The 27,480-nt window shown below is 42.1% G+C and overlaps 1 protein-coding gene across 4 annotated transcripts in view; it reads right to left on the bottom strand.

The window, feature by feature from the left end:
• Window positions 1-27,480, bottom strand: part of MAP3K21 (mitogen-activated protein kinase kinase kinase 21) — a 211,103-nt gene that overhangs the window by 70,112 nt on the left and 113,511 nt on the right. For all 4 annotated transcript variants that reach the window (XM_029593872.1, XM_029593871.1, XM_029593869.1 and 1 more), the window contains exons 4-6: window positions 24,497-24,672; window positions 11,896-12,136; window positions 6,597-6,719 (exon numbers count right to left, since the gene is read on the bottom strand). In XM_029593872.1, the coding sequence (XP_029449732.1) occupies window positions 6,597-6,719; window positions 11,896-12,136; window positions 24,497-24,672 (540 nt within the window). The remainder of the gene's footprint in view (window positions 1-6,596; window positions 6,720-11,895; window positions 12,137-24,496; window positions 24,673-27,480) is intronic.

Below are 27,480 nucleotides of genomic sequence, written 5' to 3'. Positions count from 1 at the left end.
CCAAAAGCACCAGAGCGAATATACAAAGTAAAATAGTAAAACATACTTCGTCTATTTGAAAGTCTCTTTGACTTGGTATAACATACACACCATTACCTGAGGAGAGTTTAGTGGCTTATCTATTACCTTCAATTATGTTTATGGTTTCAAAATATGAAACTTTTAATCTATTCTACACCTGAACTGTTTTGGCTGACTCTCCTGCTCCTAAACTTTCTACCATGTTTTAAAGTTTGGCAAGAAGAGTGTAAAAGTAGTGAACTCTCTCAGGTGGAGAGAAAGGGGTCAAGGAAATGATGAAAAGCAGGAATTAACCACAGAGATTCATTCAGATCACTGAATCTGAGAAAATATTTTAAATCTTAGAGTAACATGAATTATAATAGTCTAGCTCTGGATAAAACCTGATCAAGTAACAAAATCCAACAGCACTATTCCATTTTCTATAAACCAAAAAAGCTTCTCCTACAAAGTAATCCACATCCATTAATTCTCTCTTATATTGAAGGTTTTCAGAATCTGAACTATTTCACTAAGAGATGAATACAAGTGTGCCATACTTTTCCTCTATTTTTCAGTTTCATGCAAAAGCCAAATCAATATAGCAGTGCAGTAAAACGTGCATTTTTCCAACCATCCATTCCTGTTCTGTTAACTACTAAAGTAGTCAGGAAATGGAATCTATATTGGGAGGGCCTGATTCACAATTACATTTTTTTTTCCTTAAGTAGCCTTTTCACTGTAGCCAGGACTTTGGGCACATCAACTTTCCTATATACACAACACAGGAACAATCTTTCTGAAGGAGTCTCTTTATAGTCTGCTGTGCTATGCAGCAGCAACTTAGCACTATAGGTCTCAAGATTAACAGCAACTTTTCCTTATGAAAGTTCATGCAGGACTCAAGTCAAACCCATTTTGTTGATGGCTGCACCATTTCATCAAAACCTCTGGAAAATGAAGAACGAAGACTCTTCATTGCCTATGATGCCGGAACCAAGGAAACACCTACGACTGTCTCTTGGGACATTTGACTTAGCAGACAGCACCCACTGGAATATTAGGATGTTTCTGATGTATCAAACTAAGCAACTATATAATTTTCCTTGTTCAAGGCTGTCAATGCAGAACTCCAGAAGATCCCAGAATCTGCTTCCCCAAGGTTCAGATTTTCACTTGACACTCCCAGCCCAACAGATTTCAGATACAATAAGCAGAATTCTTACTGGCACTTCTAGGATTGATCACATCACACCAGTTCTAAACTTCTTCCACTGGCTCTATCAGAGAATACGTTAAGATACTGACTTTAATCCATAAGGCCTTAAGTAATGACATTCCTTCATGTATCTGTTCTTTACTCCAAAATTACAAACCAGCCAGAGATTTGGGATCTTCTGGGCAATGCTTACTTGATATTCAGACAGCTCGTTCCATATGGCTGGCTGGTCCAGTGCTGTGGAACTCTTTACCTGAGTCTCTTAGAAAAGAATCATACCTTAGGACATTGAAGAAGTATCTCAAACACTCTTTTCAAAGCTTTTAGCTTGTCATAAATCTTGACTGGCATGTTTCACCATGGTCTTCTTCTGTTTTTCCCTGATGAAGTCAGCGTCTGAGTCTGTGTTTTTACTGTTCATAATCTAGGCATGCATTTATGTTATTTGGGTTGGAACTAAATGACAATGGTCCTTTGTCTTGGCTGTCAGCAGAATATCTAACATGTTCTTTTGATTATAAATGTATGGGTTTTTATGTAAGCTGCTAAGAAGTAGGGAATATGCAGCCTACAAATTTTTTTAAATAAAATACATTTTAGAATCCAATCACACAAATAATGCAGCATTTCTGGAAGGAATTACTCTTATTAATATAAGTAAATGCCATCTCAGTGCCAAGGGGCATCTGTGTGGGAGATTCCAACTGTCCACACTTCAAACAAAAGTGCAACACACGAGTCCCTGCAACTACCAAGCTGATTCAAAGAGATTAGGTTTTGGGCTCATCCCTATTCCAAATCAAGGGTCCAGGGAGGCATAACCAATAAGTCAGCCTCAATTGAGTGTCTGTTCCATGGTACAGCCTGCTAGGCTGGACAAAAAAAGCAACACAAGAGAAGAAGCAGCTGGATGGAGAGGACAGCATACAAAAGCAGCAAAAAAAACCCCAAAAAACAAAAAAGCAAAAAGTATATGAAAGAGGAAAAATATTTCTCTGGCTCCTAATAAACCTTGGCTAGTACCCAGGTTTTCTAAAATAGTTTTTAGAAGCCTTATACTTTTAAGCTCAATCATAAGGGAACTGACTTGCAAAAGGCATACTTGCCAAAATGTTGGGCCTGTGGTGCCTTACTTGGAAGTTCTGTAGTTTGCAAAACCAGGCCTTGTTGCACAGCCAAGCTGCAAAGATGGTGAGCGAGAAGCCTTAACATGGGGTGTTCTTCCTTTACTGCCTGTGGCAGTGACTGGGGCCTCAAGACATGCTGCCAAGCTTCTCTGGTTAAACTTTGAGCCCAGCTGCATCACACACAGAAGTTGCTACTGCTGGAATCACTGCCAACACCAGCAAAAGACTGGACAAGGAGAACCGCTGCGGAAGATGGTGGGTCAGAAAACTTTTTGATACAGCTTTGTCTGAAAATGTAGGTCATAGCTCTTGGGAGTGCACCAGAAAAGACATTTTTCTCAAGGAACATTGGGACAAAAACTGGATGTGATATATGCCTCCATATACTAGCAGAGATCCGGTAGAAAAATGGTAAGCACAAGTAAAGTGCATTATCCTCTAAATGCTGAACCTCCATAAATAACACTGGGGAACACAATTTTTGCTGAGTTAGATCTGACACTTGTTTTTGACTAACTTGACATCTGAATCCAAAAATGACCCCAGTTTTTCTCTATTATGTCAACTTTTTAAGGTACAGGATACCCTCCCTTTGTCCCAAAAATCATACATAATGTACATACGAAGGAAATAAAAGAAAAAGTTACCTGAATATACTATTTAGAGTTATTTTATTCATACAAAGGCTATATATATTGTTACTGTAAGTCAAATTATTTACAAGTAGTAAAGTTCTGCTACCAAACATACATATTAAGGTAAAAATGTATGCTTATAGCTTTTCCGGCAGTGTTCAATCTGTGGACAATCTCGCCTGATGCACCAACAATAGTCAGCCATCATATGTACATCCCATCTACCCTGATACTGTGCCTCCATGACCTTCAAATCTTGGTGAAATCGTTCACCTTGCTCATCACTGACTACACCAAGGTTTTTTGGGAAGTCAGCAAGATGGCTATGCAGAAAATGCACCTTGATGTTCATGTTGCAACGAAGCATTTTGAAGCTCTCCAAGAGTTTCTGTATAATTTCGGTGTAATTCTGTGCTCGTGTATTTCCAAGAAAGTCCTTGACAAGGTTTTTGAATAACAACCAAGCATTCTTTTGAAGTTCTGACATTGTCCCGATGAAATGTTCATCTTTAATGAGCTGCCGAATCTGTGGACCGTCAAACATATCGGCCTTTATCTTTTCAAAAGGATAGGAAATGCCAAAATGAGATACTTGAAACAGTCTCCTTTAGTTGGCAAAGCTAACAAATTGCTTCATGAAACCCAGTTTTATATGCAGAGGTGGGAATATAATGTTCTGTCAACAAGTGGCTCATGTAGAATATGTTTGGATCACCAGGTTTGAGGTCAGATCTTGGAGGCCAATTCGACTGCACCCAATGCTTCTCACGAGCTCTGCTGTCCCACATACACAGAAAACAGGGATTCTTGGAAGGAAGCAGACCATTTTAAGGTCAACAAAGATGATCCAATTGTGCTTGTGATATTGCCACATATCAATGACTTTATGTCTTTATAGTCTTCACGAAAACAAACTGAATTGCCAATTGGGACTGCACCAAATAAAATGCCATTGTGGAGGATACACTTCAAACTCCACTTTGAGCTATCGATGAACAGTCGCCATTAAGTTGCGTTATAGATTGGAATTCCCAATTCCTCCATTAAACCATGTATGTTATGGCAATAGACAAAGCCGCCATCACGTCGAAAGTACTGCAGAAATGCACTCTCTTGATCGAAAGTAGGATACCTGCGCTCCTTTTTCAAGCAAGTTTTCTCATGCAGTCTTGATGCTAGGATACTGAAGCCTTTTTGGATAGTCCCAAATCTCGTGCCAATCAATCATTCAACTCATGTTAATCAAATCCCTTACGAACAGAGTCATCTTCAATTTCAAAACCTTCATTGTTGCTGTCAGTTCTTCACCATACTCCTGTTTTTCGAAAGAGGGTAGTTCAATGAAAACTGGCACTGGGATTTCAGCTGAATGAGGCAACTGGGCATATAGCTGATGGTAGACTAGGATACTCTATTTTACATTTATTTTTCTTGTTATATCCTGACATTTTTCACTATACAAAAGTAACAGTCACTTGAATGATCTCTGGGCTCTCGCCAAACTATAGGTATACCAAATGGCAATTTATCATGTGTTCCCTTCATCCACATCCGTAAACACTCGACACACTGCTTGCACACCTTGTGAGGGGCCCAAGACTTATCTTGATCACCAAGTTTTACTTTAAAATGCAAAATAGGCTTGCCTGACAAATGCGCTAATGTTTGTCCTTTGACTGGGAATGGTGAAACTGCCACAGATATAACAAAACGAACCAGGGTTGTTTAGGCACTTACGGCAAGAAATAGAGGCAGACATGATCTGAAGGAAAGGAAATAAGTACGTATGTAAATAAAATAAATTCTGCTAACTCCTTGTATACAGATAAGAACTCTGACTACACTTCAAAATACGATTCACTATATAGAACGGCACATAACCTCTCGCCACACTGTCTCATGTGTAACTGAATAGCCTAGAAAAGTATGAACCTGTCACTAGTCTCCAAGGTCGTCCCCCAACCCTCCCCACTTGAGGGAGGTTTGCTCTCAGGCAATAGGAGAGCACTAGTGCTTCCCTCGATCCAGGCTCAAACCAGCCTAGAGTGGTTGCATTAAGGGGGTCATTTATCAAAGTGCTATATGGGTAACATCAAGCTAGGTTGAGAGAACATTGCACAAATCTCATCTTTGGGTGAATTTCCTCATTCCGAAGGTCATCAAATCTTCACAAGAGTGAACTGTTCTGTTCGCACTCTGAATGTCAAAATGGTCCCTTACCCCCTACACTAATACCTAAACCTCACCTCGAGTAACTAGGTGGGTCTCCTATAGAGGTATAAATACCTACCTAGTATGAGGGCCTTATAGCTAGGTGCTCTCTCTCCCCCCCCCCCCAGTGGAGGTAGGCTATGCTCTGTCTCCCCTAGCAGCTTAAAATACTGAAAACTATTTGCGAAAACATCTCTCCCCCCCCCCCCCCAGTGGTTGTAGGTAGGAATTACAACAATTCTGGCACTTTACCGCAAAGTGCGAAAAAGCTATCGCAGTTTGCGGTAATACCTATTTGAAGCGCTAAGATAAGCTGTTTATCGCAAAGAGCACTATTACCATAAAACACGCCCCTTTTCCTATCGCTTTTGATATTTAGTGCATTTTGATAAATCCAGGCCTAAGATAGGCTGTAGAGAAAAAAACTTGACATGATAGATGAAAACTGCAGTTTTGAAATCAGCATGCCTATTTTAAGTCTAAAACAGGTGAAAAATCGAACTCAATAGGAATTATGTTAAAAATTGTTCCCCAGTGTAATTTTAGATGAAGCTTTTTTCAATTTAAGAGCGCATTTATCCCAATCCCAGGCACCACTAATATTCTAGATGGAGTTCACATAGCCAAGTGTGCCAACAGAAGTGTTTTGTTTGCAATTAGCTTTGCTTTTTTTTTTTTTTTTTTTTTAAAGAAAAAACAGCTCAGTACTTAAAGGATGCAGGAAACCTGGTTTTACTAACATTGTCAATTTGCTTTTATTAGGGCCATCTAAGGGGCAGAGTGTATAAGGAGTGACTGCCCTGGGCCTCATGCTTTGATGCACTCTGGCATTGTCCTCTCCTCTCACCCACCAGGCAAGATTCTCCACCCTCCCAATCCCCTCCCCCCCCTTCCAAGCAGGTGAGAAGCATTTCCTCTGTTTATACTTGTTTGCCTCCTCTCTTTGCTGGCTTTAATCTGTCTGAATGCTCAAAGCCCTGTAATCTTAGAGGATCTACCAGAATAGCACATTCTCACCTTAGATTAAAGCCAGAGGAAGCAGATAAGCACTGCTCTCCTCCTACAGAAATAGGAAGATATTTGCATTTATTAATGGTTTCTATAACTAGCTTTAAGCAATTTACACTACTGATCAAATACTATTGTCATAGGGAGGATGGTGGTAATGAGGAAAGAAAAGCTTTAATATGCAGAGGAGGAAGAGGGGGGATCCCTCCCCCACAAACAGGCTGCTTTGCCCAGAATTCCGCTTTTCCCTAGGTTCGGTCTTATTATCCATTGTCCTTACTTGGTACTATACAACATTTCTGATTGCTTCACCAACTAAATAAAATCTATTAATACAGTGACATGGCTCTTGCACTGGAGGAGAGGACAGAAAGAAAAGGAAGAGTGAATACCTACGCTGTATAGCTCGAAGACGAGGAAGAATTGTTGGGCTGCTTGGTGGACTAGAGCTAGTGCTGTTTAAACTTCTCCGCTTGTCCAAAGTAGGGGACGCCTGCACTGTAATTTTATGCTGGAAATCTGTGGATTAGTAAAAGCAGTAACATTTCATAGGGTTTTTGAATCTAAAACAGAAAATTCTTCAGATCTATGAACAGATGAATCCAAGATATTCCAAAGCAAATCATTCCAGCAAGATATTTTTAAAACATGTTATTCCTTCAGTGTCAGCTGTTTCCAATATGTATTTTAGGGTCTATTAATTCTCTGAATTCTATCATAGTATAGTAATAGCTTCCATTCAGCCTTAAACATGCTGACATATATATACATTTTTAAAACCAGATTTAAAAAAATCAAAATCATTCCAACATTTGAAAAGGCAGTGTGGCCATAATTAAAATGTACATTCTGCCCCCTTCAAAACAGTCTGAAAAGAAAAAACCAAGAAAAAGAAAATGCTGTTTTAAAGAACTTAGCTAGTATTGCTGCTTTATCTGTAATATTGACATGCAAATCTGCCTGGTTTTATTAAGCAATGCCCCATTTTTAATGTGGCTGCATTCCCTGTGGCTACAACACTGGTCTCTAAAAATCAGTATATATTTTCTAAATTTATTTTTGGTTTTTGTATTTGATGTTTATGTATTTTTGATATGTCTATTGTTAAATTATATGCATAGATATATACAAGGGGCCAGACAGGATATATCTTAGGATATTAAGGGAGATCAGAGAGGTTCCGACAGGTCCACTGAAGGATCTGTTCAATAGAACTTTGGAGACAGGAATTGTTCTGCAAGACTGGAGAAAGATGGATGTTTATTTATAAACATGATAGTAAGGGGGGGGGGGAAGCTGGAAATTATAGCTGGTTAGTCTGACTTTGGTAGTACATACTCTAAATAAAAAATAAAAATAATGGAGACTTCTAAAGTAAAGGCCTTTGAAGAATCTTGAAACTGAAGGGATACAGGATTTGAGATAGCATAGTGTTAAAGGGAGATTGATCAGAATGACAGTTTCTTCAACTGGGTGATCAAATTGAGGGAAGGTGCTTAATATAGTGTTCTTGGATTTCAGCAAAGCTTTTGATACATATGATGCTCAAATGAACTAAGTCTAGGGACTGGACCTAAGAATAAGTTTAGAGCTATACAGAGCATGGTGATGAATGGACATTCAAGAACAGAGTAACACATAGAAAGCATCGGGCATCCATACAAGGACTAGTTCATTCAATATTTTCAGAGCAATACTGCAAAGAAGTTAAGAAAAAATGTTTTGTTTTTTGCAGATGAGATTAAGATCTTCAGGAGTGGGCATGCCTGAGAGCACACAAAATGAAAAGCAACTTAAGTAAGCTTGAGAAGTGGTCAATTGCAGTTTCAATAGTACGCAATGCATTTCAGGTGCAAAAATTCAAGGGAGCAGTATACAGCGGGATGGCAAGATACTGATGACCACAAATCAGGAAAGAAACTTTGGGGTATTCATATCCAATTATTTCAAAAACTGCACAACTCTGTGGCCATAGCTAGAGGATTGCTATAGGGATAGGGAGAGACATGACTAGTAAAATAAATACAGAGAAATTATACTGTTGTAAAGGTAAGACCTCACTTGAAATAGTTTGTCCATTTCAGGGAACTGTACATCCAAAAGGGTATAGGCAAGCTGGAGGTGATTAGAGAAGGGCTACCAAAATGGTACAGGGCTGGCAAACTCCTTTGAGATGAGACTTAAGGATCTAAATGTGTACCCTAGAGGAGAGGAGAGACACAGGAAATATGATGGAGAAATTCAAATATCTAAAAAGATTGCATAAGAAGTAAATCTTTTTCAATGGAAAAGGAAGTTCTAGCATAAGGTATCAAGATATGAGGCTCCAAAGGGGTAGACTCAGGAGCAATGTCAGGACATTTTTTTTTTTCATGGAAAGGGTAGTGGATGTGTGGAACGCCCTTCCTGGAATGGTAGGTGATAGCTAAATCAGTAAGACCAAGAAGGCATGGGATAAGCAACAAGTAAGGAGATATCAGTAGTAAACCTAGTGGCATGTGTCTAAAGTACTCTACTAAAACAATTGAACAACGAGCCTTTGTACTGAGAGAACGATTGGCAAAGTGGGCAATATATAATGTTAGAAGTCCTAGAGAAAATGCACAGGCACTCAGAGAGCTTGTGAAACAGGCAACCTATATCAACCGGGTTAGTGCAGCAGGGTAGTGATGGCAGGGGTACCATCCAGAAAAGCCATGGGAACCTAGAGGGCCAGTTGTTTAGGCAAGTCATGCAAGAACAGATAGCTATTTAGATTATAAGCTTTTGATTAGACATGGTTGCGAACCAAACACTAAAATTATTCAACTTAAAGAGAAGGCAGAGAGGAAAAATGATAGAGGCATATAAAATCATGAGTGGAGTGGAATGTTTATGCTTTCAAAAAAATACAAAGACTAGGGGACACTCCATAACATTAAGTAGCACATTTAAAACAAATAGGAAAATTTTTTTACTCAACTCATTAAACTACAGAATTCATTGTTTGAGGATGTGGTAAAGGTAGCTAGTGTTGCTGGGTTTAAAAAAAAAGATTCAGAAAAGTTCCTGACAGAAAAGTCCATAAATAGTTACTAACCAGGCAGACTTGGGGAAAGCCACTTATTCCTATGCATTACAGCATGGGCTATCTACTATGTGGAATTCTGCTAGATACTTGTGACCTGGATTGGTCACTGTTGGCAACAGCATATTGGGTTTGATGGACCTTCGGCCTGACCCACTATGGCAGTTCTAATGTTCATGCTCATCTATCCAAGACAATGGAGTGTAAAAAAAGAGACAAATATTGTCTTGGCTAAGGTATATTATCCTACAAGCAGTCATGCTTTCTGGCTGGCAGCTAGAGTATATCCTTGGAAAGGAATAACCTGTTGGACTGGATGGGCCAATTGATCTTGTTTTGCTATCACCTACTATATAATCTTACTATATAATAAAGAGAAAATTTTTAAAAATAGCTATTTAAAAACTTTGTGCAGCCCCGAGATCAAGATGGCCGCCGAACAGTGAGGGTGTGGGGATCGCAGCTCCTGCCTCGTCACTTTTCCTCCCAGCTAAATCCTAAGAAATCTTTTCCTATTGACGGTAATTTCTGGCGTTTTTTGCAAAGAAAATGCCGCACACTAAGAGGAAGGCGCGGGTTCGAGAAAATACCTCTACTCCTGATTATTCGAGACAGATGAGGATTGAAGCTGCCTTCGCCCAAACGCCATCTTTAGACCCGGATGTTATGGTCGCTGGGGCTGCGTTGGAGCAGCAGCACAGCCCCCAGACTTTTGAAATATCTCTAAGCCCGGGATATCCAACGACTCCAGACCCGCCTAAGAGAACATCTGACTAAGAGAACGCTACCCAGAGAGGAGATGGAGACTTCCCCTCAGTGAGCCTGGAGGAACCAGGTTCCAGGGAGCGTGGGAAAGAGGCCCAACAACAGCAGGGCCCAGGAGGAGAACTCAAGTCTAGCGGCGAAGGACTTTCGGACGTAGGAGTTGCAGTGAGTAATATTTCTTTCCTCAATACCACTTCTACCTTAGCCCCTTCGTTGGAGGAAATAAAAAACATCTTGATTGTGATGCAAAAATCGATAAATATACTAACGCTGACTGTGAAAGAAGCTATGAACAAAACTATACTAGTAGAAGAAAAAATGAGTATGGTTGAGACAAGAGTGGTAACATTGGAACAAAAAGTAGAAGGGATAGAAAAAATACAAGGGAATCTCATAAGATCGGAGAAAATGTTTCAAAATAAGTTGGAAGCTCAAGAAAATATATCAAAGAGAGCAAATCTACGTTTCTTAAATTTCCCGAAAACGAGACTACAGCCACCTTTGGACTTGCTAAGAAGTTATTTTGTTAATGTTTTAAAATTTTCATCAGAAAATATTCCAGTAATAGCAACTACATATTATCAAGAACAACGAGGTCGTGAGAAAGGGAAATTGAAACCTGAAGAAAATCAAGAGATACCAGAGGAAGAAACTTTGGATATTACAAATTTTCTAGAAAAATCATTTGAAATGGACATTCCATTAAGAGCGACGCTAATTGTACAATTCTCCTCTAGGATAGAAAGAGATAATGTATTAAAATTGTACTTTAGATCCCAAAATGTGAAATTCTTTGGCCAGCCATTACGTGTATTCCCAGACATAGCTAGGATAACTCAAATTAAGCGGAAAAAATTCTTAGAAATGAGGAAAGAAGTGGTAGAAAGAGGGGAACGTTTTTTATTGTGTTTTCCTTGTCGTTGTTTAATTTCTCGTGGTGATGCAAAGTTTATATTTGTAGACCCTGAACAATTACGGAAACATTTAGATATCTCTGTGCAAACCTAGTTAATCCTAAAGTGTTGGAAGTAAGAGTATTTAGTTGGCGTAACCCACTGTTAAATCGGCTATTTTCTTGTTAAAATCATATTTTCCTTAATTGTCTGCTACAATCACCCTTGATCTCCCGGTATTTCCTTTTATTATACTAATTCAATGTACACAAACCAGGTAACATTTAAAATTTGTTTCTTGTATGTGTTCACATAGGTGAAAGAAAGTGCATTATTTTCCTTTGTAACCTGGATAATATGTGAAACATTGAAATTTGTTTGTTTAAACAAAAATCAATAAAGATATAAATTAAAAAAACAAAACAAAACTTTGTGCAATGGGAGAAATGTAGCTTTCTATTCAATGAAACACTTCATAAAGAAAATATACTTGAACTGTATATACTAAAGTTAACTAGGTCACATGGCATAATTTGTTTGAATATCAATTTTCTGCAAGTATCCCATATAAGAAACAAATACTACTTCTCAAAGTGTTTATACTGGAAGGAATGTTCATAATTGTTCGTGTGTAGTTTTAAAAACGTACTTGCATTTCTCAAACCTTTTAAATGTTCGTATTTAATTTGTTTTAATTGTAAGTTTTTATTCTGAATGTTTTACTTGTAAACTGCTATGATCTATGGAATAAGTGGTATATAATTTTTGTTTAAATAAAATAAACATGCCCCAGACAATTTGGAGAAGGTATCAAACAGCCATGATAACATGAAGCATTTATAGACAATCACAAAACTAAGAGTTAGTGTGTGATTCTGCTGTTCTGAGATCTATTTCAATGTTTTGTTTTTTTCTTAGACTTTTATGAAAGTTATATGCAGAAGGATTTTAAAAGATCAAAATTTCCAACCTGAAGGCAAACTAATTCGATTTCCATCTTTATGCTTTAGCCGGCTCCTTTTAAATTTGCCCTTTCTTTTCTTCACTTTGGGCTTCTCTTGGTTTAACTGGAATATGATTATGTTTAATTCTCGCTCCAGGACATCGATTTCTCGTTCTGCCAGCTGCTGCTCACGCCGCTTAAGCAATTCTTCCTGAGATTTTTGCTGAAGAGCAGCTCGTTTGAGCTCCTCTTCTCGTGATCGCAGCTCCTGAAAAAAAAATATCCTGTATTGATTACTGTCAAAATAACTTTTATAAATGAACTGCTATTGATATACAGCAGTTATCAAAAGTCTGCACCTCCTTGAACATGTTTCATAGTTTGTCAGTGATCAGACATATGCATTTAAATGAGGGAGTTTCCCCCCCACTCAATCCACCACACTTTACAACTTCCAAGGCTATAAATGGTTTTATTGTGGGACAAAGCATACTCATATCAATAAAACAAACTGAAATCCAACTATTGGATAAGTCTCCGTCCCCCTTCTGCCAAGTCAATACTTGGTCCTAAGAAGAGCAGAAGGACAGCTGGAAACCAGTCAATGAAGCTGCTGCTATAGTTAGTTCTGCCTCTGTCCAGATGGATATCCTGAGCCACAAGGCACCTATTTGTGTGAAAGATGCCTGCAGGTTACCTCATTCAGGAAACAGGTGGCGGAACAGAAAGGAGGCGGCTAGGCTTACATGCATCTGTGACTAGGACTACATTGATGAAATGCTTCTTGAGACTTAAGATAGAAGCTACAGCTGGACACAGATTACCAAAGCCAGTGGAATCCTCATTCCTGATGTTGCCCTTCCCCCTCCATTTAATATTTTAAATATCTGAGGGCTTTTTTCATCCATCCCATATGCTCCTAGTTTAAAGCCCCTCTCAGTAAGTTTGCAGGTCTGTTCTAGAAATTCACCTCTTTTTCAATGGGAGCACACTATCTTTGCTCAGCAGTCTGTGGAACACCATCCCATGGCCCAGAAAGCAGCGATATATTGGATCTTGGCAACTGACAGAACACACACCGCCTGGGACAGCATGTCTAGTTGGCAGATATCTCTATGTCACTCAGTAAAAAATCACCAACCACCACTATCCTTTGCTTACTAGACACATTGGTTGCTGATCCTGCAGCTCTGGAGTTCGCAAATTTAGGTTCCTCATTCTAAGGCAGCTTCTCTAATTCCTCGGCCATGGCTCTATACTATTTCAACTCGAGAGAAGGTGGGGGTCAGACAGCTATGTATACTAATACACATAGTATGGGAAATAAAGTCCCAGATCTAGAGACAGCATTGAAGAAGCTGACTCGGATGTAGTGGCTGTCATGGAGATGTGGTACATGGAAAACCACAACTGGCATATAGATATGTAAAGACTGATGAGGAAAAAGCAGAATTGCTTAACAAATATTTCTGTTCAGTGAAAGAGCCAGGAGGATTGCAAAAGACAAACAGGATTGTGAGTAAATCTCAAATGATTTTCAGAACTGTGTTTGAAAAGAGCTGATAAAAAGTTGATAAAGCAATGGAGGAACACTGGATGCATCTCAGGGTTTTAAAGGTCAGCCAGTGGAGCTGCCAGAACTTCATCAAGTTGGGTTGGATCAGGGGTAAAATGGATTTGAGAGAGATTTTGAATTTCTCTGACTATGAATTTGTTGAGGTCTCGGAGGTCCAAGATAAGACGGAGATTCCCAGACTTCTTGGGTATGAGGAAGTAGGGGGGAGTAGAAACCCGTATTCTGGGTGGAGGGAGGGAGGCGGCGAATTGCTTGTTGCTTTAATAAGGAAGTCACCTCCCCCTCCAATAGGGTACAGTTTGACCTGGTCCCTCTGGATGTTAGGTGAGGGAGGGGTGGGAGGTACGGGAATGGAATTCTGTATCCTAGGCAGACAATTTCCAGGACCCACTGATCCGATGTGATGTGGTTCCCATTGCTGGATGTAAGATGTTATTCCCCCCGCCAATTCTGGTTGTGATGGCAGCAAGGTTCGCGCTAAAAAGATAATTCGGTTTAGTGGAAGTCGCAGTCTGTTGGGTTTGGGGACATTGCACTCGCTAATGTCCCCTGCGGTTCTTATTTTGTTGGGTTTGCTGACGTGGCTGGGGTTGGTACGGTGGCGGGCGATACGAAGCATAAGGTTGGTATGCCCGTCGTTGAAAGGGTTGCCTCCTGGGTGGGGCATAATATCTGCATGATGAAGTGTAGGATTGGGGAGTGGTGAGAGACTGTACCACCACTGAGCTGAGTCACGGTTTCTTGAAATCGGGAATATATAGCTGGATTATTGGGGATATCAATTCCATTCGCACCACTGTGGTTGCTGTTTGGTTATATCCCGGAATTAAGGCTCCGAGATCTGGGTGCTCGCCTTTTTGTCCAAAAGGCTAGTGCGGTGGGGAAAAAAGTAGTTCTTTTACAGTGGCGGGAGGTGGATCCACCCTCCTTTTGGGTGTGGAGAAACCTCCTCTATACAATGATGCATATGGAGTCTCTTTCAGCAAAAGGTCCTCCCCGACTACGACAACACTTTTTGGACGTATGGGAACCATATATACAATCACTTCCTCATAGGGCTCGGAGCCGAATCCTCAACGATTGAAGTTACAGGACCTCAAGATGGGTTCGATGTTTCTGGACTGTTTTTTTTCTTTCTTGCTTTTTTTTTTGACTATGTAACAAAGTACAGGCAGCATAAACATTTAATGATGGACTGGATTCCCTTAGAGCAACTTAAGGACATGGGTCAACGGAGATTGGGGGGGTGGGATAGGGAGGGAGGGGTAAGGGGAATATGTTCCTGGTGCCGATGTAGTTGTTATTGTTGTCAGTATTGCTGGGGGCAGCGGCAGAACAAACTGCGCCCAGACACTTGTCATATGATATGTTGAAATTTAATAAAAAGTTTAAACATAAATTGTCGCCTCTACAAGGCAAGTTGGCCAGTTTGTCATGTACAGGTTCCCCGATTGTACTTGCCTTGAGCCACGCCACTCGTCGTGCTGCAATTGCGGCCTGCAGACACCTGGGAGGAAGTCTCGAACCCCTCGTAGATGGTGCGTAACAGATGTCATATTGCTTCCTCAATGTCCTGCATCGGATTAAGACCCTGGGCAGTAGGGCCATGAATTGTGAATTGTCCTTGATTCGTTGTACACATTCATACAGGTATTGGACTAGGTAAAACTGATGGTGGTTGATGCAGGCTGCCAGCATGGTTGCTTGGAAGGCACGCTTCACAAATTCACCTAAAGAGCGAAGGTCCCTACCCGGGGGAGTCGCAGAATGTAGTCTGGACTTCTTTGCCTTTGTCATTGCTGACTTGACAATGAGGGAAGCATGAGGAAGTTGAGGGAGTGTGTAATAAAATATAAAATGCAGAAATCTCCTTAAGTTGATCTTTCTTGAAACTACAGGGAGCGTAAAGGGATCTCCCAGGACTGCGTCAAGCACTGCGTGTGCTGGCAGTGAGGTTAGCTCCACTGGAAGGTCAAAGATCCAAGGGTCAATAATCCAAGGGTGTCGGCCCTAGGATCCTGTACCTTCTGAATACGAAGATTCAGGACCTTGCCTATCTTCTCCAAAAACTTGGGATAGGTCAGATCTTCCGGCAGGGAATAAGGTTCTGCTGGTTCCTCTGCCGGGTCGGAAGGATACCTGGTGGAGGAGTCGGGAGATGTAGGTTGAATATCCGGAGAAACAGACTGAGGCGGAAGGTCCGGCGATCGTGGTACAAGAACTGGTACCGGTGATGGGACCGGAGGTGAAGGGGACCACTGGCGCACTGGTGACGAATGCGCCAATGGATGTGGAGACGCTGCCACACTACTAGGGGTGGAGGCGGGAAGCTGGAATGAAGACTGCATGATTTCAAAGAAGCCTGATAGCGCTTGGGAGAGGTTGAAGAAAGCTTCCTTCGTTTGAGGAGGCATGGGAGGTCATGTAGGTGCTGACGGACAGTTGGTGGGCACCACTGCCAAGAGGATGTCAGGTGCCCGCCTGTGATGTTGAGGTGTGTGTTACCTCTGGTAATTTGCGTTTCTTAGAGAGTGGCTCTTTAAGTACCTCTCCTCTGGAAGAGGGCTGGGAGGCAGAGGACAAGTCCGAGAATACCCGAAGCGAAGAAGAGGAGAATGAAGGGGAGCGAGAAGTAATTAATGGAGCCCCTTCCACTTCGGATTTGGACAAGTAGTCCAGTGATTCAGGTCCCAGAGACAAGGGAGCATGCTCCTCTGATGTTTGTGGGGATGGTCAGTTGTGGACTCGTGGATCTGCTGTCCCCTGTCACCCTTCTTTTTTGTGGGCGGTAGAAGAGGGTGAGTCGATGGTTTGGATGGAGCCGAGCCCGGCTTCGGCAAATGCGTCGCGGATCCCTTCGATGTAGCCCCCTTTTGCGTCGTCGAGTGGATTGCGTCGGCAGCAGGGTTTTCTGACTATGGTGTCTCCGAGTGCGCCGTTGACGCATGCAAACGGTGCGTCGGCATCAAGGTCGACGTACTGCATTTCCGCTTTGGCTCAGACTTCGAGGCGTGCGTCGTGTGAGAATGCACAGAGGTTGGCGCCATCGACACCGCGTTACTCCGTATATTTGGCGCGTTGTGCGTGGGGGATTTCCGCACCCTGGTCTCTTCCTGCGCATGCGTCCCCTGCTGTGGCCATGGCTCCGACGCATCAGACGCCCTTCTGCTGCGATGTTTGGCACGGGTCGGATCCCAACCCCGGGGCATCTCCGGCTTTTTCTTGCATCTGCGCTACGTTCTTGGCCCGGCGGTCGATGGTTCTACTGAGGATGCTCGACGCTTTGGCGGTGGTGTTAGGGGCGGTAGGCCCGGGGAAGAACAGGCCTCGGAAGGTGAGGCATAGGATCCCCCTCGGGCTACCTTTAAGGCAAGCAATGTCTGCAATGGACATGACCTTTCCGCAGGAACAGGGTTTGAATCCTGAAGGTCGGGGGCCCTCTTTCCTACCGTGTTCTGCCATGATTTTTCTATTTTTAAACTTTTCTCTTCAGAGAGATTGTGATGCTGAGGTGATCTGAAGCGCCACGTGCGATCCCGCGCACAGAAAAACAGACTGAGGAGAGTCTATTCCAGCACGTGAAACCACATGCAGCCTCAGAGCAAAGCTCTTGACATCACTTTGAAGCTCCGCCTCCCAGGCCTGATTGACAGTTCCCATGACAACATGGCTAATTCAGCCCTGCTATCGATGGGAAACTTTGTATTTTACCATTTTGTAAGCCATTTTGATGTTATGGGAAAGGTGGGTTATTAAATGTAATAAATTAAAGGCTGTTCATCAAGAAATACCTTCCTTACATCCTTTGCATAAGGCAACCAAAACGGGTCACAAAATTATATAGCGAACATAGTCTTAGAAGCTTTAGTTGGTTCAGAAGTCAAGTGCTGAACATATAATTTCTGCATGACTTCCTAAGCTCTGCCTCCCTAGGCAAGAGAAACCTGAACTAGGAATTAAGTGTACTCAGACTGCAGCAGCAGGGCTGTCTGGGATAGTCCTATATCCTCGCCCCTGCTGTCCACAATCACCTCTCCGCAGCAGGATCACAGCGGAAGCCCCGAATCATGACTGAGCAGGCCCCTTCTCCTGCTACCTACCTCACCATCCAGCACCACTCAGCCCTTTAAGGGCCAGCAAGGGAGACACCAAATGAGTTATAGACCACGGTGGCAGCAGGCGTGAGTAAGCCCGTTCTATACTGTGGGGCTTCCCCCCATCTTGCTCCACTGCAGGATTGCTGCAGGAGTTCAAGCTGAACAGGCCACTTCCCCAGCTGCCTACTTCACCAACTGGTGCCACCCGCCCCCTTAAGAGCCAGCCCTTTGTACATCCTATCATGTGTACCCTAAGGAACTAACCTCTTCACGGAGGAATGAGTCCAGATTGAGTATTGCCTGCCCTCATACCTCCAACCTGAGGGCTTCACTCTCCCAGGCAGGGTTCGCATAACTTTTTTTTTTTTTTTTTTTTAAGCTCTACCACTATGGACTTCTCTACAAGGCCTTCCTCCATTCTCACCCAGAAGCCCATCCCCTCTGATCCTCCTCCCTTGGTGGTGCCTAAGTAACCCTAGAGAGAGCCACTCGATAGTTTCTCTTCCAGAATCACCATCCAGCTATTTCTCTCCTCGCTCACCACTCCCATTCTCTACTCTTAATTGTAAAACCTTGCCTCAGCATGTGTCTAAGCCCATCCTCCATTTATGTAATCACTAGCCATGGAAAATACTCCCCTCACTACTCTCCAAACCCTTGCAGACAAAATGATTTGATCCAAGCTTATACATCCTCCAAGAGAACCTAAATTATAAGCTAAAGACTCCAGCTGGAACATACCTCACAAGCTCTCCTCCTGAATATCAGATCTTGACAAATATCCAGATTTATTATGTGATCTGCTCTTAGACCAGTCAGATGACAGCATGTGCCTGATAGAAACCTAGGCACATGAGGCTGACTCTTTCCAGTTCCTTCAATCTGCTTACAGGGTTACTTCTTTGCCCACTTTCCCACCCAAGTAAGCATGGTAGCAATTCTCTTCAAGGAAAAGCAAGTTTGCTTATCGTAAACGGTGTTTCTGTAGATAGCAGGATGAATTAGCCATGCTGTCATGGGATCTGTCAATCAGGTCTGGTAGGCGGAGCTTTACCAAGCAGAGATTAGATTTTAGCTCTCTGCGGCTGCGCGTGTGTTCCCGCACAGGAAAGTTACAGATTCTCCTCAGTCTGTGATTAAGCTGTAATGTAGTCGAAGAGACTGCGACTGCCAGGGAGGAGGTCGGGTCAGCATCGCTAATTCATCCTGCTATCTACGGAAACACTGTTTACAGTAAGCAAACTTGCTTTTTCCCGTTGATAGCAGGGCTGAATTAGCCATGCTGTTATGGGAGTCCCAAGCTCCCGATCATGTTGTTTATGATATATATGTTCGTACGTGATCATTAATAGTATGGCAGTCACTGTGAAGAGGAGGATATAGATTGCAGGATTGCGTATCCTATCTTCGCATCAGTGGCTGCTTGTTGATCAAGGAAGTATTGATATGTGAAGGAGCGATGACCATGTAGCTGCCTTACAAATATCTATGGGTTGCACATTTCTAAGATGTGCCAAGGAGGCCGCCACTGCTCTGACTTGGTGAGCTTTAGGAACAGAATGCAGTTGTAAATTCTGTTTGTCATAGCAGAAGTTGATGCACTGTGCTATCCAGCTGGAGATGGTGCATTTAGTCACTGGTAGTCCAGGTGCTTTCGGGTCGAAAGAGGCAAATAGTTGAGAAACCCGGGAGTCCGATTTTGTTCTTTTATAGTATGCTAATGCTCTTTTATAGTCTAGTGTATGCAGTAATTTTTCCCTAACAGAGTGAGGTCTAGGGGAAAAAAATGGGTAGTTCTATTGTTTGATTGAGATGGAATTGAGAAACTACTTTTGGCAGGAAGGACGGGTGAGTTCGGAGAACCACCTTTTGGTGATGAAACTGCAAATATGGAGAATAATGGACCAAGGCCTGTAATTCACTAACTCTTCGTGCTGATGTTACTGCCACCAAAAATACCACCTTCCATGTGAGGTACTTAATGTGTGCAGAGTCCATGGGTTCAAACGGGAAAAGCATGAGCTGTTCCAGAATTATGTTGAGGTTCCACGGAACTGGAGGCTTAGAGATCGGAGGGCGAAGGTGAGTTAACCCCTTAATGAAACTAGATAGTAAGGGGTGATTGGATATAGGAATATTGTTAACTGGTCTATGTTATGCCCCTATGGCACTGAGATGAACTCTAATGGATGATGTTGCGAGACCAGCTACGTATAGTGTATGAAGATAATCCATGAGTAGCTCAGGTGAGCAGTCCAATGGTGGTACGCCTTTGGAAGTGCACCAGGTAGAGTAGCGTTTCCATTTGTGGCTATTTTTCCTTGTTGAGAGTTTCCTGGATTCTAACAAGATGAACTGTGCCGAAGTGGAAACTCCCTGTTCTGTTAAAAGGCGCCTCTCAATCTCCACGCTGTCAAGTGGAGAGATGAGCGTAGTGGGTGTAGGAGCGTCCCTTGATCTTGGCAGAGAAGATCTGGATGATTCAGTAACTGAATTGGGTCCGTGATGGATAGTCGGAGAAGAAAACTGTACCACGGTTGCCTCGGCCAGGCCAGGACTATGAGTAGCAGTTGAGCATTGTCTGTTATGCACTTTTGAATTGTCCTTGTTATGAGTGGTATGGGAGGAAGGGCATACAGGAGGCCCATCGTCCAAGGAATGAGGAAGGCGTCCTGAGCGATCCTGAATTGACTTGGTCTTATCGAGCAGAATTTGGGGACTTGAGCGTTGATCTCCATTGCAAAGAGATCTATCGTAGGCGTCCCCCATTGCATGAAGATGTCTTGGGCTACATCTGCATTGAGTGCCCATTCGTGAGGATGAAAGATGCAGCTCAGTCTGTCCGCTCTTGTATTTGCCACTCCTGGTAGGTAAGTTGCTTGTAGATGTATGCAATGTTGGTGAGAATGTTCGAATATTTGCAGGGTTTCCTTGCAAAGGGACCATGAACCGGACCCTCGTTTGTTGATGTAAAACATTGCCACTTGATTGTCCATGTAGATCATGACCCTGCGCGGCCTTTCAGGTGGTCCTGAAACATCTGTAGTGCATTTCGAATCGCTCCGAGTTCTAATAAATTTATCTGCAATGTCTGCTCGGAGATTGTCCATAACCCTGTGTTTCGTAAATCTCGAGATGTGCTTCCCATCCCTTGCGAGATGCATCTGTGGTTAAGACTGCATTGTGGGGTGTGGGGGGGGGGGGGGGAGACTGAATAATGCTCCCTTGGACAGGGTGGTGTCTAGAAGCAACCATGTTACGTCCTGTCTCATCTCAGCGGTCAACGATAACTTCTGTCTCAACGGTTGTGAGTGTTGTTTCCATTGACGTTTTAGTCTCCATTGCAGGCGTCTCATATGTAGCCTGGTGTTGGGAATCATGAAAATAGCCGCTGCCATGTGGCCTAGGACTACTAAAACTTGTCTCGCCGAAGGTCTCTGAGTATGGTTCAACTCTTGGAGAAGATAACGCAATTGTGTTATTCTCTCGGTTGGGAGGTATACCTGGTTCTGAGTGGTGTCCAGGCATGCTCCTATAAATTGTAATGTTTGTGTTGGCTGAAGATGTGATTTCTGAAAATTGATCACTAGTCCCAATTCCTGTAGGCACTGTATTACTCCCCTGGAGCATCAAAAATTTTTAGTAGACCTATGGTCTCTGCTCTAGGGTCGGTTTCTTTCTGAATGTCCAGATGCAATATGGTACCCATTTTCTCTACAAATTTTGGGTACGTTAGGTCAGGTGGATCAGATGAGTATCCTGTTGACGAGGATGGGGAAGCTTGTGGAGAATCTATTTGAATTGGAGTTTCTGGGTTTTGAATGGGTGAGTCTGGACTAGCTGCCAGTGGAGATGGCGGTTCTATTGATGGCTCTCTATACTCTGGTGAACTCAGTATCAGTAGGCATTTGGAAGGAGGATTGAAGAATCTCAAAAAAGCCCGCCAACGAATGAGTTAGCTGTAAAAAAGCTTCTTTTGTTGTGGCGGCATTGAAGATAGAGTCATTTGTGTGGGGGGTATTAATACATCCCCTGAGTCGGGTTTCGATCTGGTTGATTTATGTGTGCTAGCATGACGTACCATATGCGAACTACTGTATTTAGTAGGCGTCTCTGATCCATGCGAAGCTGTCGATGCATTAGAAGAAAGAATATGTACTCTCTCTTTGCTAGACCGTGAGCTATGTGTCTGAGAATAAGCGGAAGCTGAAGGACTTAAGTCCCAAGTGGAATCCATTCTCGGTTTCGTCACATGTCTGTGATGGTGATGGGAATGGCCACTGTGATGGCCAGTAGATGTTTTCTCAACTTAGACCCTAGCGAACTAGCTAATTTTCGCTATCTCGAATCTTCCATTCTTAGCCAAACTTACAGAAAATCTGGTTAATACCCAGCTCTCAGAATATTTAGAAGATCACAATATACTCTATCCTTCACAGTATGGTTTCCGCAAATCACGCAACACAGAAACCCTGCTCATCTCACTAACAGACCATATTATTATGGGACTGGACAAAGGACACTCTTTTCTTCTAATCCTCCTAGACATCTCGGCGGCGTTCGACACTGTCAACCATGCCATCCTCCTGAATTGCCTATCAGACATAGGCATTTCAGGATCAGTCTACAACTGGTTCAAGTCTTTCCTTAGTAATAGAAGCTTCAAGGTCAGGATCAATAATAAAGAATCACCACCGACAAATTCATCTCTGGGCGTACCTCAAGGATCCTCCCTGTCCCCCACCCTTTTCAATATCGTATCTGCCGGCGTCGTATGTGAAGTTGGTGCAGTGTTTTCCAGTGTCGTGCGCAAACACGGCGCAGTGTGTCCCAGCGCAGTGCGCGAACCCAGCACAGTGTATACCGGCGTCGTGTGCCTTGGCACCGTATCTTCCCATGCCCTGTGCGGTCTTGACTCCGTGCACATTCTCAGCGCCATAGTCATCTCCCGCGCCGTATGTGACAGTATTGTCCAGCGTCTTCGCTCCCGGTTTCTGCGCCAAATTCGCAGATTGTTGTCGTTTCGGAAGTTTATGCTTCGAGGACGGCACAGTCTTCGCCGTCGAGGCCGAAGCCTTGCTTGGCCTTATTGGATCAGATCCCTGAACCAAAGTAGGCTGAGGATGTCGTGGTTCCTCCTTACCTCCAGGCCTAGAGGATGTTGGATCCCACGATGCGGCTCTTTTTAGAATTGGGGTCAGATTCATGGAAGGCCCCGGAGAAGAATGAGCCTCTGAAAGTAACGATAGGTCCTGAAGTTCCTTTATTTTGTAGGCCCGTTGTTTTCGGGCCCTTGGCAACATCTTCGCACAGAACTCACAATCTCTCTGATTGTCTGTTGGACCGAGGCATCGATAAAGTGTGGCTGTTGGTGACCGACATCACCTTGCCACATCTACAGGGCTTAAAGCCCGATTGTTTCTTTGACATTCCTTCTGAAAAAATTTTGTCGTGAGGAGAAAAAAGCTCCGCGTGCGCTCCCGCACGTGTTAAAAACAGACTGAGGAGAATCTGTTACTTTCCTGCGTGGGAACACACGCGCAGCCGCAGAGAGCTAAAATCTAATCTCTGCTTGGTAAAGCTCCACCTCCCGGACCTGATAGACAGATCCCATGACAGCATGGCTAATTCAGCCCTATCAAGGGGAAGACACTTGGCTTAACCCAAACCCCCACTAGGGAATTGGGTGACAGAACCATACTTGTTCAAACTCCCATCCAAAAAAAAAATAGACCACACCCAAATCTTCTCTAGAGTAATCCTGAAAGGATCCGTTGTGCCCTTCAACTACCAAGTTTGAAGCTTTGGCTTCATATTAGACTCCCAACTCATTACAGAGGCTCCAATACTATTTGCTACAAATTCAGCCTTTTTTCATCTACACCAGCTCTGCCATCTGCCTTTTCTTTGATGGCCCTGCCCATGCTGCAGTCATCCAGACCCATGTAATCTTCTGCATGGACTATTGCAATTCCCTTAACACTAGCTTGCTGAAAAAGTTAAGTCAATATCTGCAGCTCATACAAAATGCTGCAGCACACAGCCTACGCAACAGCAAAATTGATCAAGTTACTCCACTCCTAAAGTCTATACACTGGCTTACAACCTCCTATTGTACTACTTTCAAAGTTCTGGTCCTGGCTTTTAAGGCGCTTAAGAGCTTGGCACCACCCTACCTATAAAACTGAATCTCCTTGAATATTCCCTCCCGCCCTCTGTGGATGCTATCTTACACTTGCCTGGATAGTACCAGTCCCCTGGTATATGTCATTCTCCAGCACAAGAAAGATCCTTTGCTGGATCTGTAGCCAGCCTCCGGATTTTCTACCGCTGGACATCAGGCTTGCACCTGAATGCCTCACTTTCAGGAAAAAAAACTAAAAACTTGTTTGTGGAAGGCCCATAACAGAGGCCTCCTGCTTTGCCTTCCTCAACTTAGGCCACCTGACTCACTACACTAGCAATCTGCAATCTTAATCTACCTCACCTTTTCTATTGGAAATGAGTGTCAGCTTATAATTGCCGCTTCCCCCTCCCTTGTTGCCTACCTATTAACTACATCCTCTGATATTCTATTACAGTAGTTCTTACTGCTTTACCTCTCCTCCATCTAAGGAAGACCAATTTGATATAATTTGCATTTCACCCCTATTCTTGTACAATTTGATCTTATATTACTATAGTCATTACATCTATTATGTGCCTTTTATCTTACTCTTCTACTCCCTGAGCATTATAATAGTCTGCTTTGTGTGATGGTCTCTGATATGTACCATTGCCATTTGTAGACCTATTCATTTTGTAACATGCTCTGAACTCATCTGACAAAGAGCGTGAGATAAACGATTTTGAAGCTAAGCTACAGGGCCAATGAGATTCTATTATAGCAATTTATGTATTTATTTTTTTAAAGGGCCAAGAAAAAAATATTACTCAAAGTACAAAATATACTCACTTTTTCCTTGGTCCTCAGTTCATCAAACATCTCCTGTATTTCCACTTTCCAATCATCTTGCATAGAGTGGAAAGATTCCTGTGGCATCTCCCTCATCACTGCCCCTTCAATGGCTGTAAGTTGTTCTAGAATTAAGGCAAATGATGGACGAATATGTGGATCTTGTTCCCAGCATTCTAGAATACATGAAAATGCAAACTTTTCTATTACATACACAAAGTATTTACAATTGCAATGTTTCATGTACCATTTCAACATTTTACCCTTGCTTGAAGATGCCACTGACAATATATTTCTTCCAGGCACGAAACTCAAGAAAATGTCACTGGAACAAGCTAAGGAATGTCTATATTTCCTAAACATTTCTTACAAAAAGGATTAAAACATTTTTCCACTACAAATGTTTTTTAAACTAATAGTATTTACATAAATGCATTTTCTGCTTTGGGTGGGTAGATCTCAAATTTAATGGTACTTTTGATGTTAAGATGCATGAATTGTTCAATAAGAAAATTTTTATATGGGAATTTATAGGACTAAAGTCAAGAAAATTAACAGAATGATAGAAATTATTTCCTAGTTAGGCTGGCCCAGTGTCTCAGATCAAAATGCCTTGAGGAATGTGGAAACCACATTTAAACAAATGTGCAAAGTTTCAGCTTATCTGGTTAAAATCAAAAAATGTCAGGGATACTTGAAAATAAAAAAAATAAAAAATTTATATATATAATTTTTTTTTTAAACATGCTCAGTGTACGTTAGCTTTTAGTTCTTACCTGTAAGATGTGTTCTCAGATCAGCAGAATACATAATTTTAACACATCAGTGATGCCTGACAAACTGAGCCAAGGCTGGAGCTTTTCTCAAGTTCTACTCTTAAAAACCCTCTGAGCAGGACCTCCTGTGTCAGCGGTGTGTGCAAAGGGATTCCCCTCAGTTCGATATAAAGCTATCAAATTTTTTAAACCAATTCCTGAGGGAGGTGGGTGGGATTGTGAGGACTATGTATCCTGCTGACCCCGAACCACAACTTATTACAGGTAAGTGACTTTGCTTTCTCTGGGGACAAGCAGGATAGCAAGCTTACCCCAATAAAACATGAAAAATTTCTAACCTGAATAAGCTAAAGCATACTATTGTTTTTATACAGAAGATCCTTAAGCTTCACTCTGAGCATGTGAAATTAAAAAAGAAATCAGTGAGGCAAGTATATGCCGCTCAAGGAACATCAAAGACTCATGGAGTAGTAATCTTGGTACATAAATCTGTTTCTTTTCAGTGGGAAAAATAATTTGACCCAGATGGCCAGTACATTCTGGGAAAATTGTATGGGAAATTTGTAATCTTAACATTCATATATGGTCCTAATCATTATGATCATACCTTTTTTTTTGTTTTTTTTTTAAACAAAAGTAATTTCCCATATTATATCCCTAGGAAAGGCATCCATCATAATTGGGGGGTACATGAACTGTGTGAGATCCTCAAATGGATTGACAAGCTAAATGTCCTTGTGGCAGTTATGGTAAAAAACAAAGGAATACAATTCCTTTCGTGGATTACAAACTGGCTAAAAGACAGGAAACAGAGTAGGATTAAATGGACAATTTTCTCAGTGGAAGGGAGTGGGCAGTGGAGTGCCTCAGGGATCTGTATTGGGACTCTTACTTTTCAATATATTTATAAATGATCTAGAAAGAAATATGAAAATGTAATCAAATTTGCAGATGATACAAAATTGTTCAGAGTAGTTAAATCACAAGCAGATTGTGATAAATTGCAGGAAGACCTTGTGAGACTGGAAAATTGGGCATCGAAATAGCAGATGAAATTTAAGTGGATAAGTGCAAGGTGATGCATATAGGGAAAAATAACCCATGCTATAGTTACACAATGTTAAGTTCCATATTAGGTGCTACCACCCAAGAAAGAGATCTAGGCGTCATAGTGGATAACACATTGAAATAGTCTGTTCAGTGTGCTGCGGCAGTAAAAAAAACAAAACAAAAAACCAACAGAATGTTGGGAATTATTAGAAAGGGAATGGTGAATAAAACGGAAAATGTCATAATGCCTCTGTATTGCTCCATGGTGAGATTGCACCTTGAATACTGTGTACAATTCTGGTCGCCGCATCTCAAAAAAGATATAATTGAGATGGAGAAGGGCGACCAAAATGATAAGGGGAATGGAACAGCTCCCCTATGAGGAAAGACTAAAGAGGTTAGGACTTTTCAGCTTGGAGAAGAGACGGTTGAGGGGGGATATGATAGAGGTGTTTAAAATCATGAGGTCTAGAACGGGTAGATGTGAATCGGTTATTTAGTCTTTCAGATAATAGAAAGACTAGGGGGAACTCCATGAAGTTAGCATGTGGCACATTTAAAACTAATCGGAGAAAGTTCTTCACTCAACGCACAATTAAACTCTGGAATTTGTTGCCAGAGGACGTAGTTAGTTCAGTTAGTATAACTGTGTTTAAAAAAGGATTGGATATGTTCTTGGAGAAGAAGTCCATTACCTGCTATTAAGTTAACTTAGAAAATAGCCACTGCTATTACTAGCAACGGTAACATGAAATAGACTTAGTTTTTGGGTACTTGCCAGGTTTCTTATGGCCTCGATTGGCCACTGCTGGAAACAGGATGCTGGGCTTGATGGAATCCTTGGCCTGACCCAGTATGGCATGTTCTTATGTTCTTAATTTTGATGTAAGGCTCGCCAAGTTATAGATATTTGGAGAACATTAATCCTATTACCAAAGATAATATTCATTATGCTATTTTGATGTGGGAAACTGCCAAAGCTGTACTCAGAGGGGACATTATTAGCTTTATGATTCAAAAAAAAAATCAACTAAAAAATATATTATGGATCTAACTAGGAAACTAGAATAGGCTAAGAAAAGTATAACTCATTTAACTCAGATGATACAAAACAGGAATTCTGGGTGGGAAAAAAGCTACTTACTGAAAAATTGCATT

Source organism: Rhinatrema bivittatum, chromosome 3 (assembly GCF_901001135.1).
Source record: "Rhinatrema bivittatum chromosome 3, aRhiBiv1.1, whole genome shotgun sequence".
Classification (NCBI taxonomy): Eukaryota; Metazoa; Chordata; class Amphibia; order Gymnophiona; family Rhinatrematidae; genus Rhinatrema; species Rhinatrema bivittatum.
This window is presented reverse-complemented; position numbering and strand designations above follow the sequence as displayed.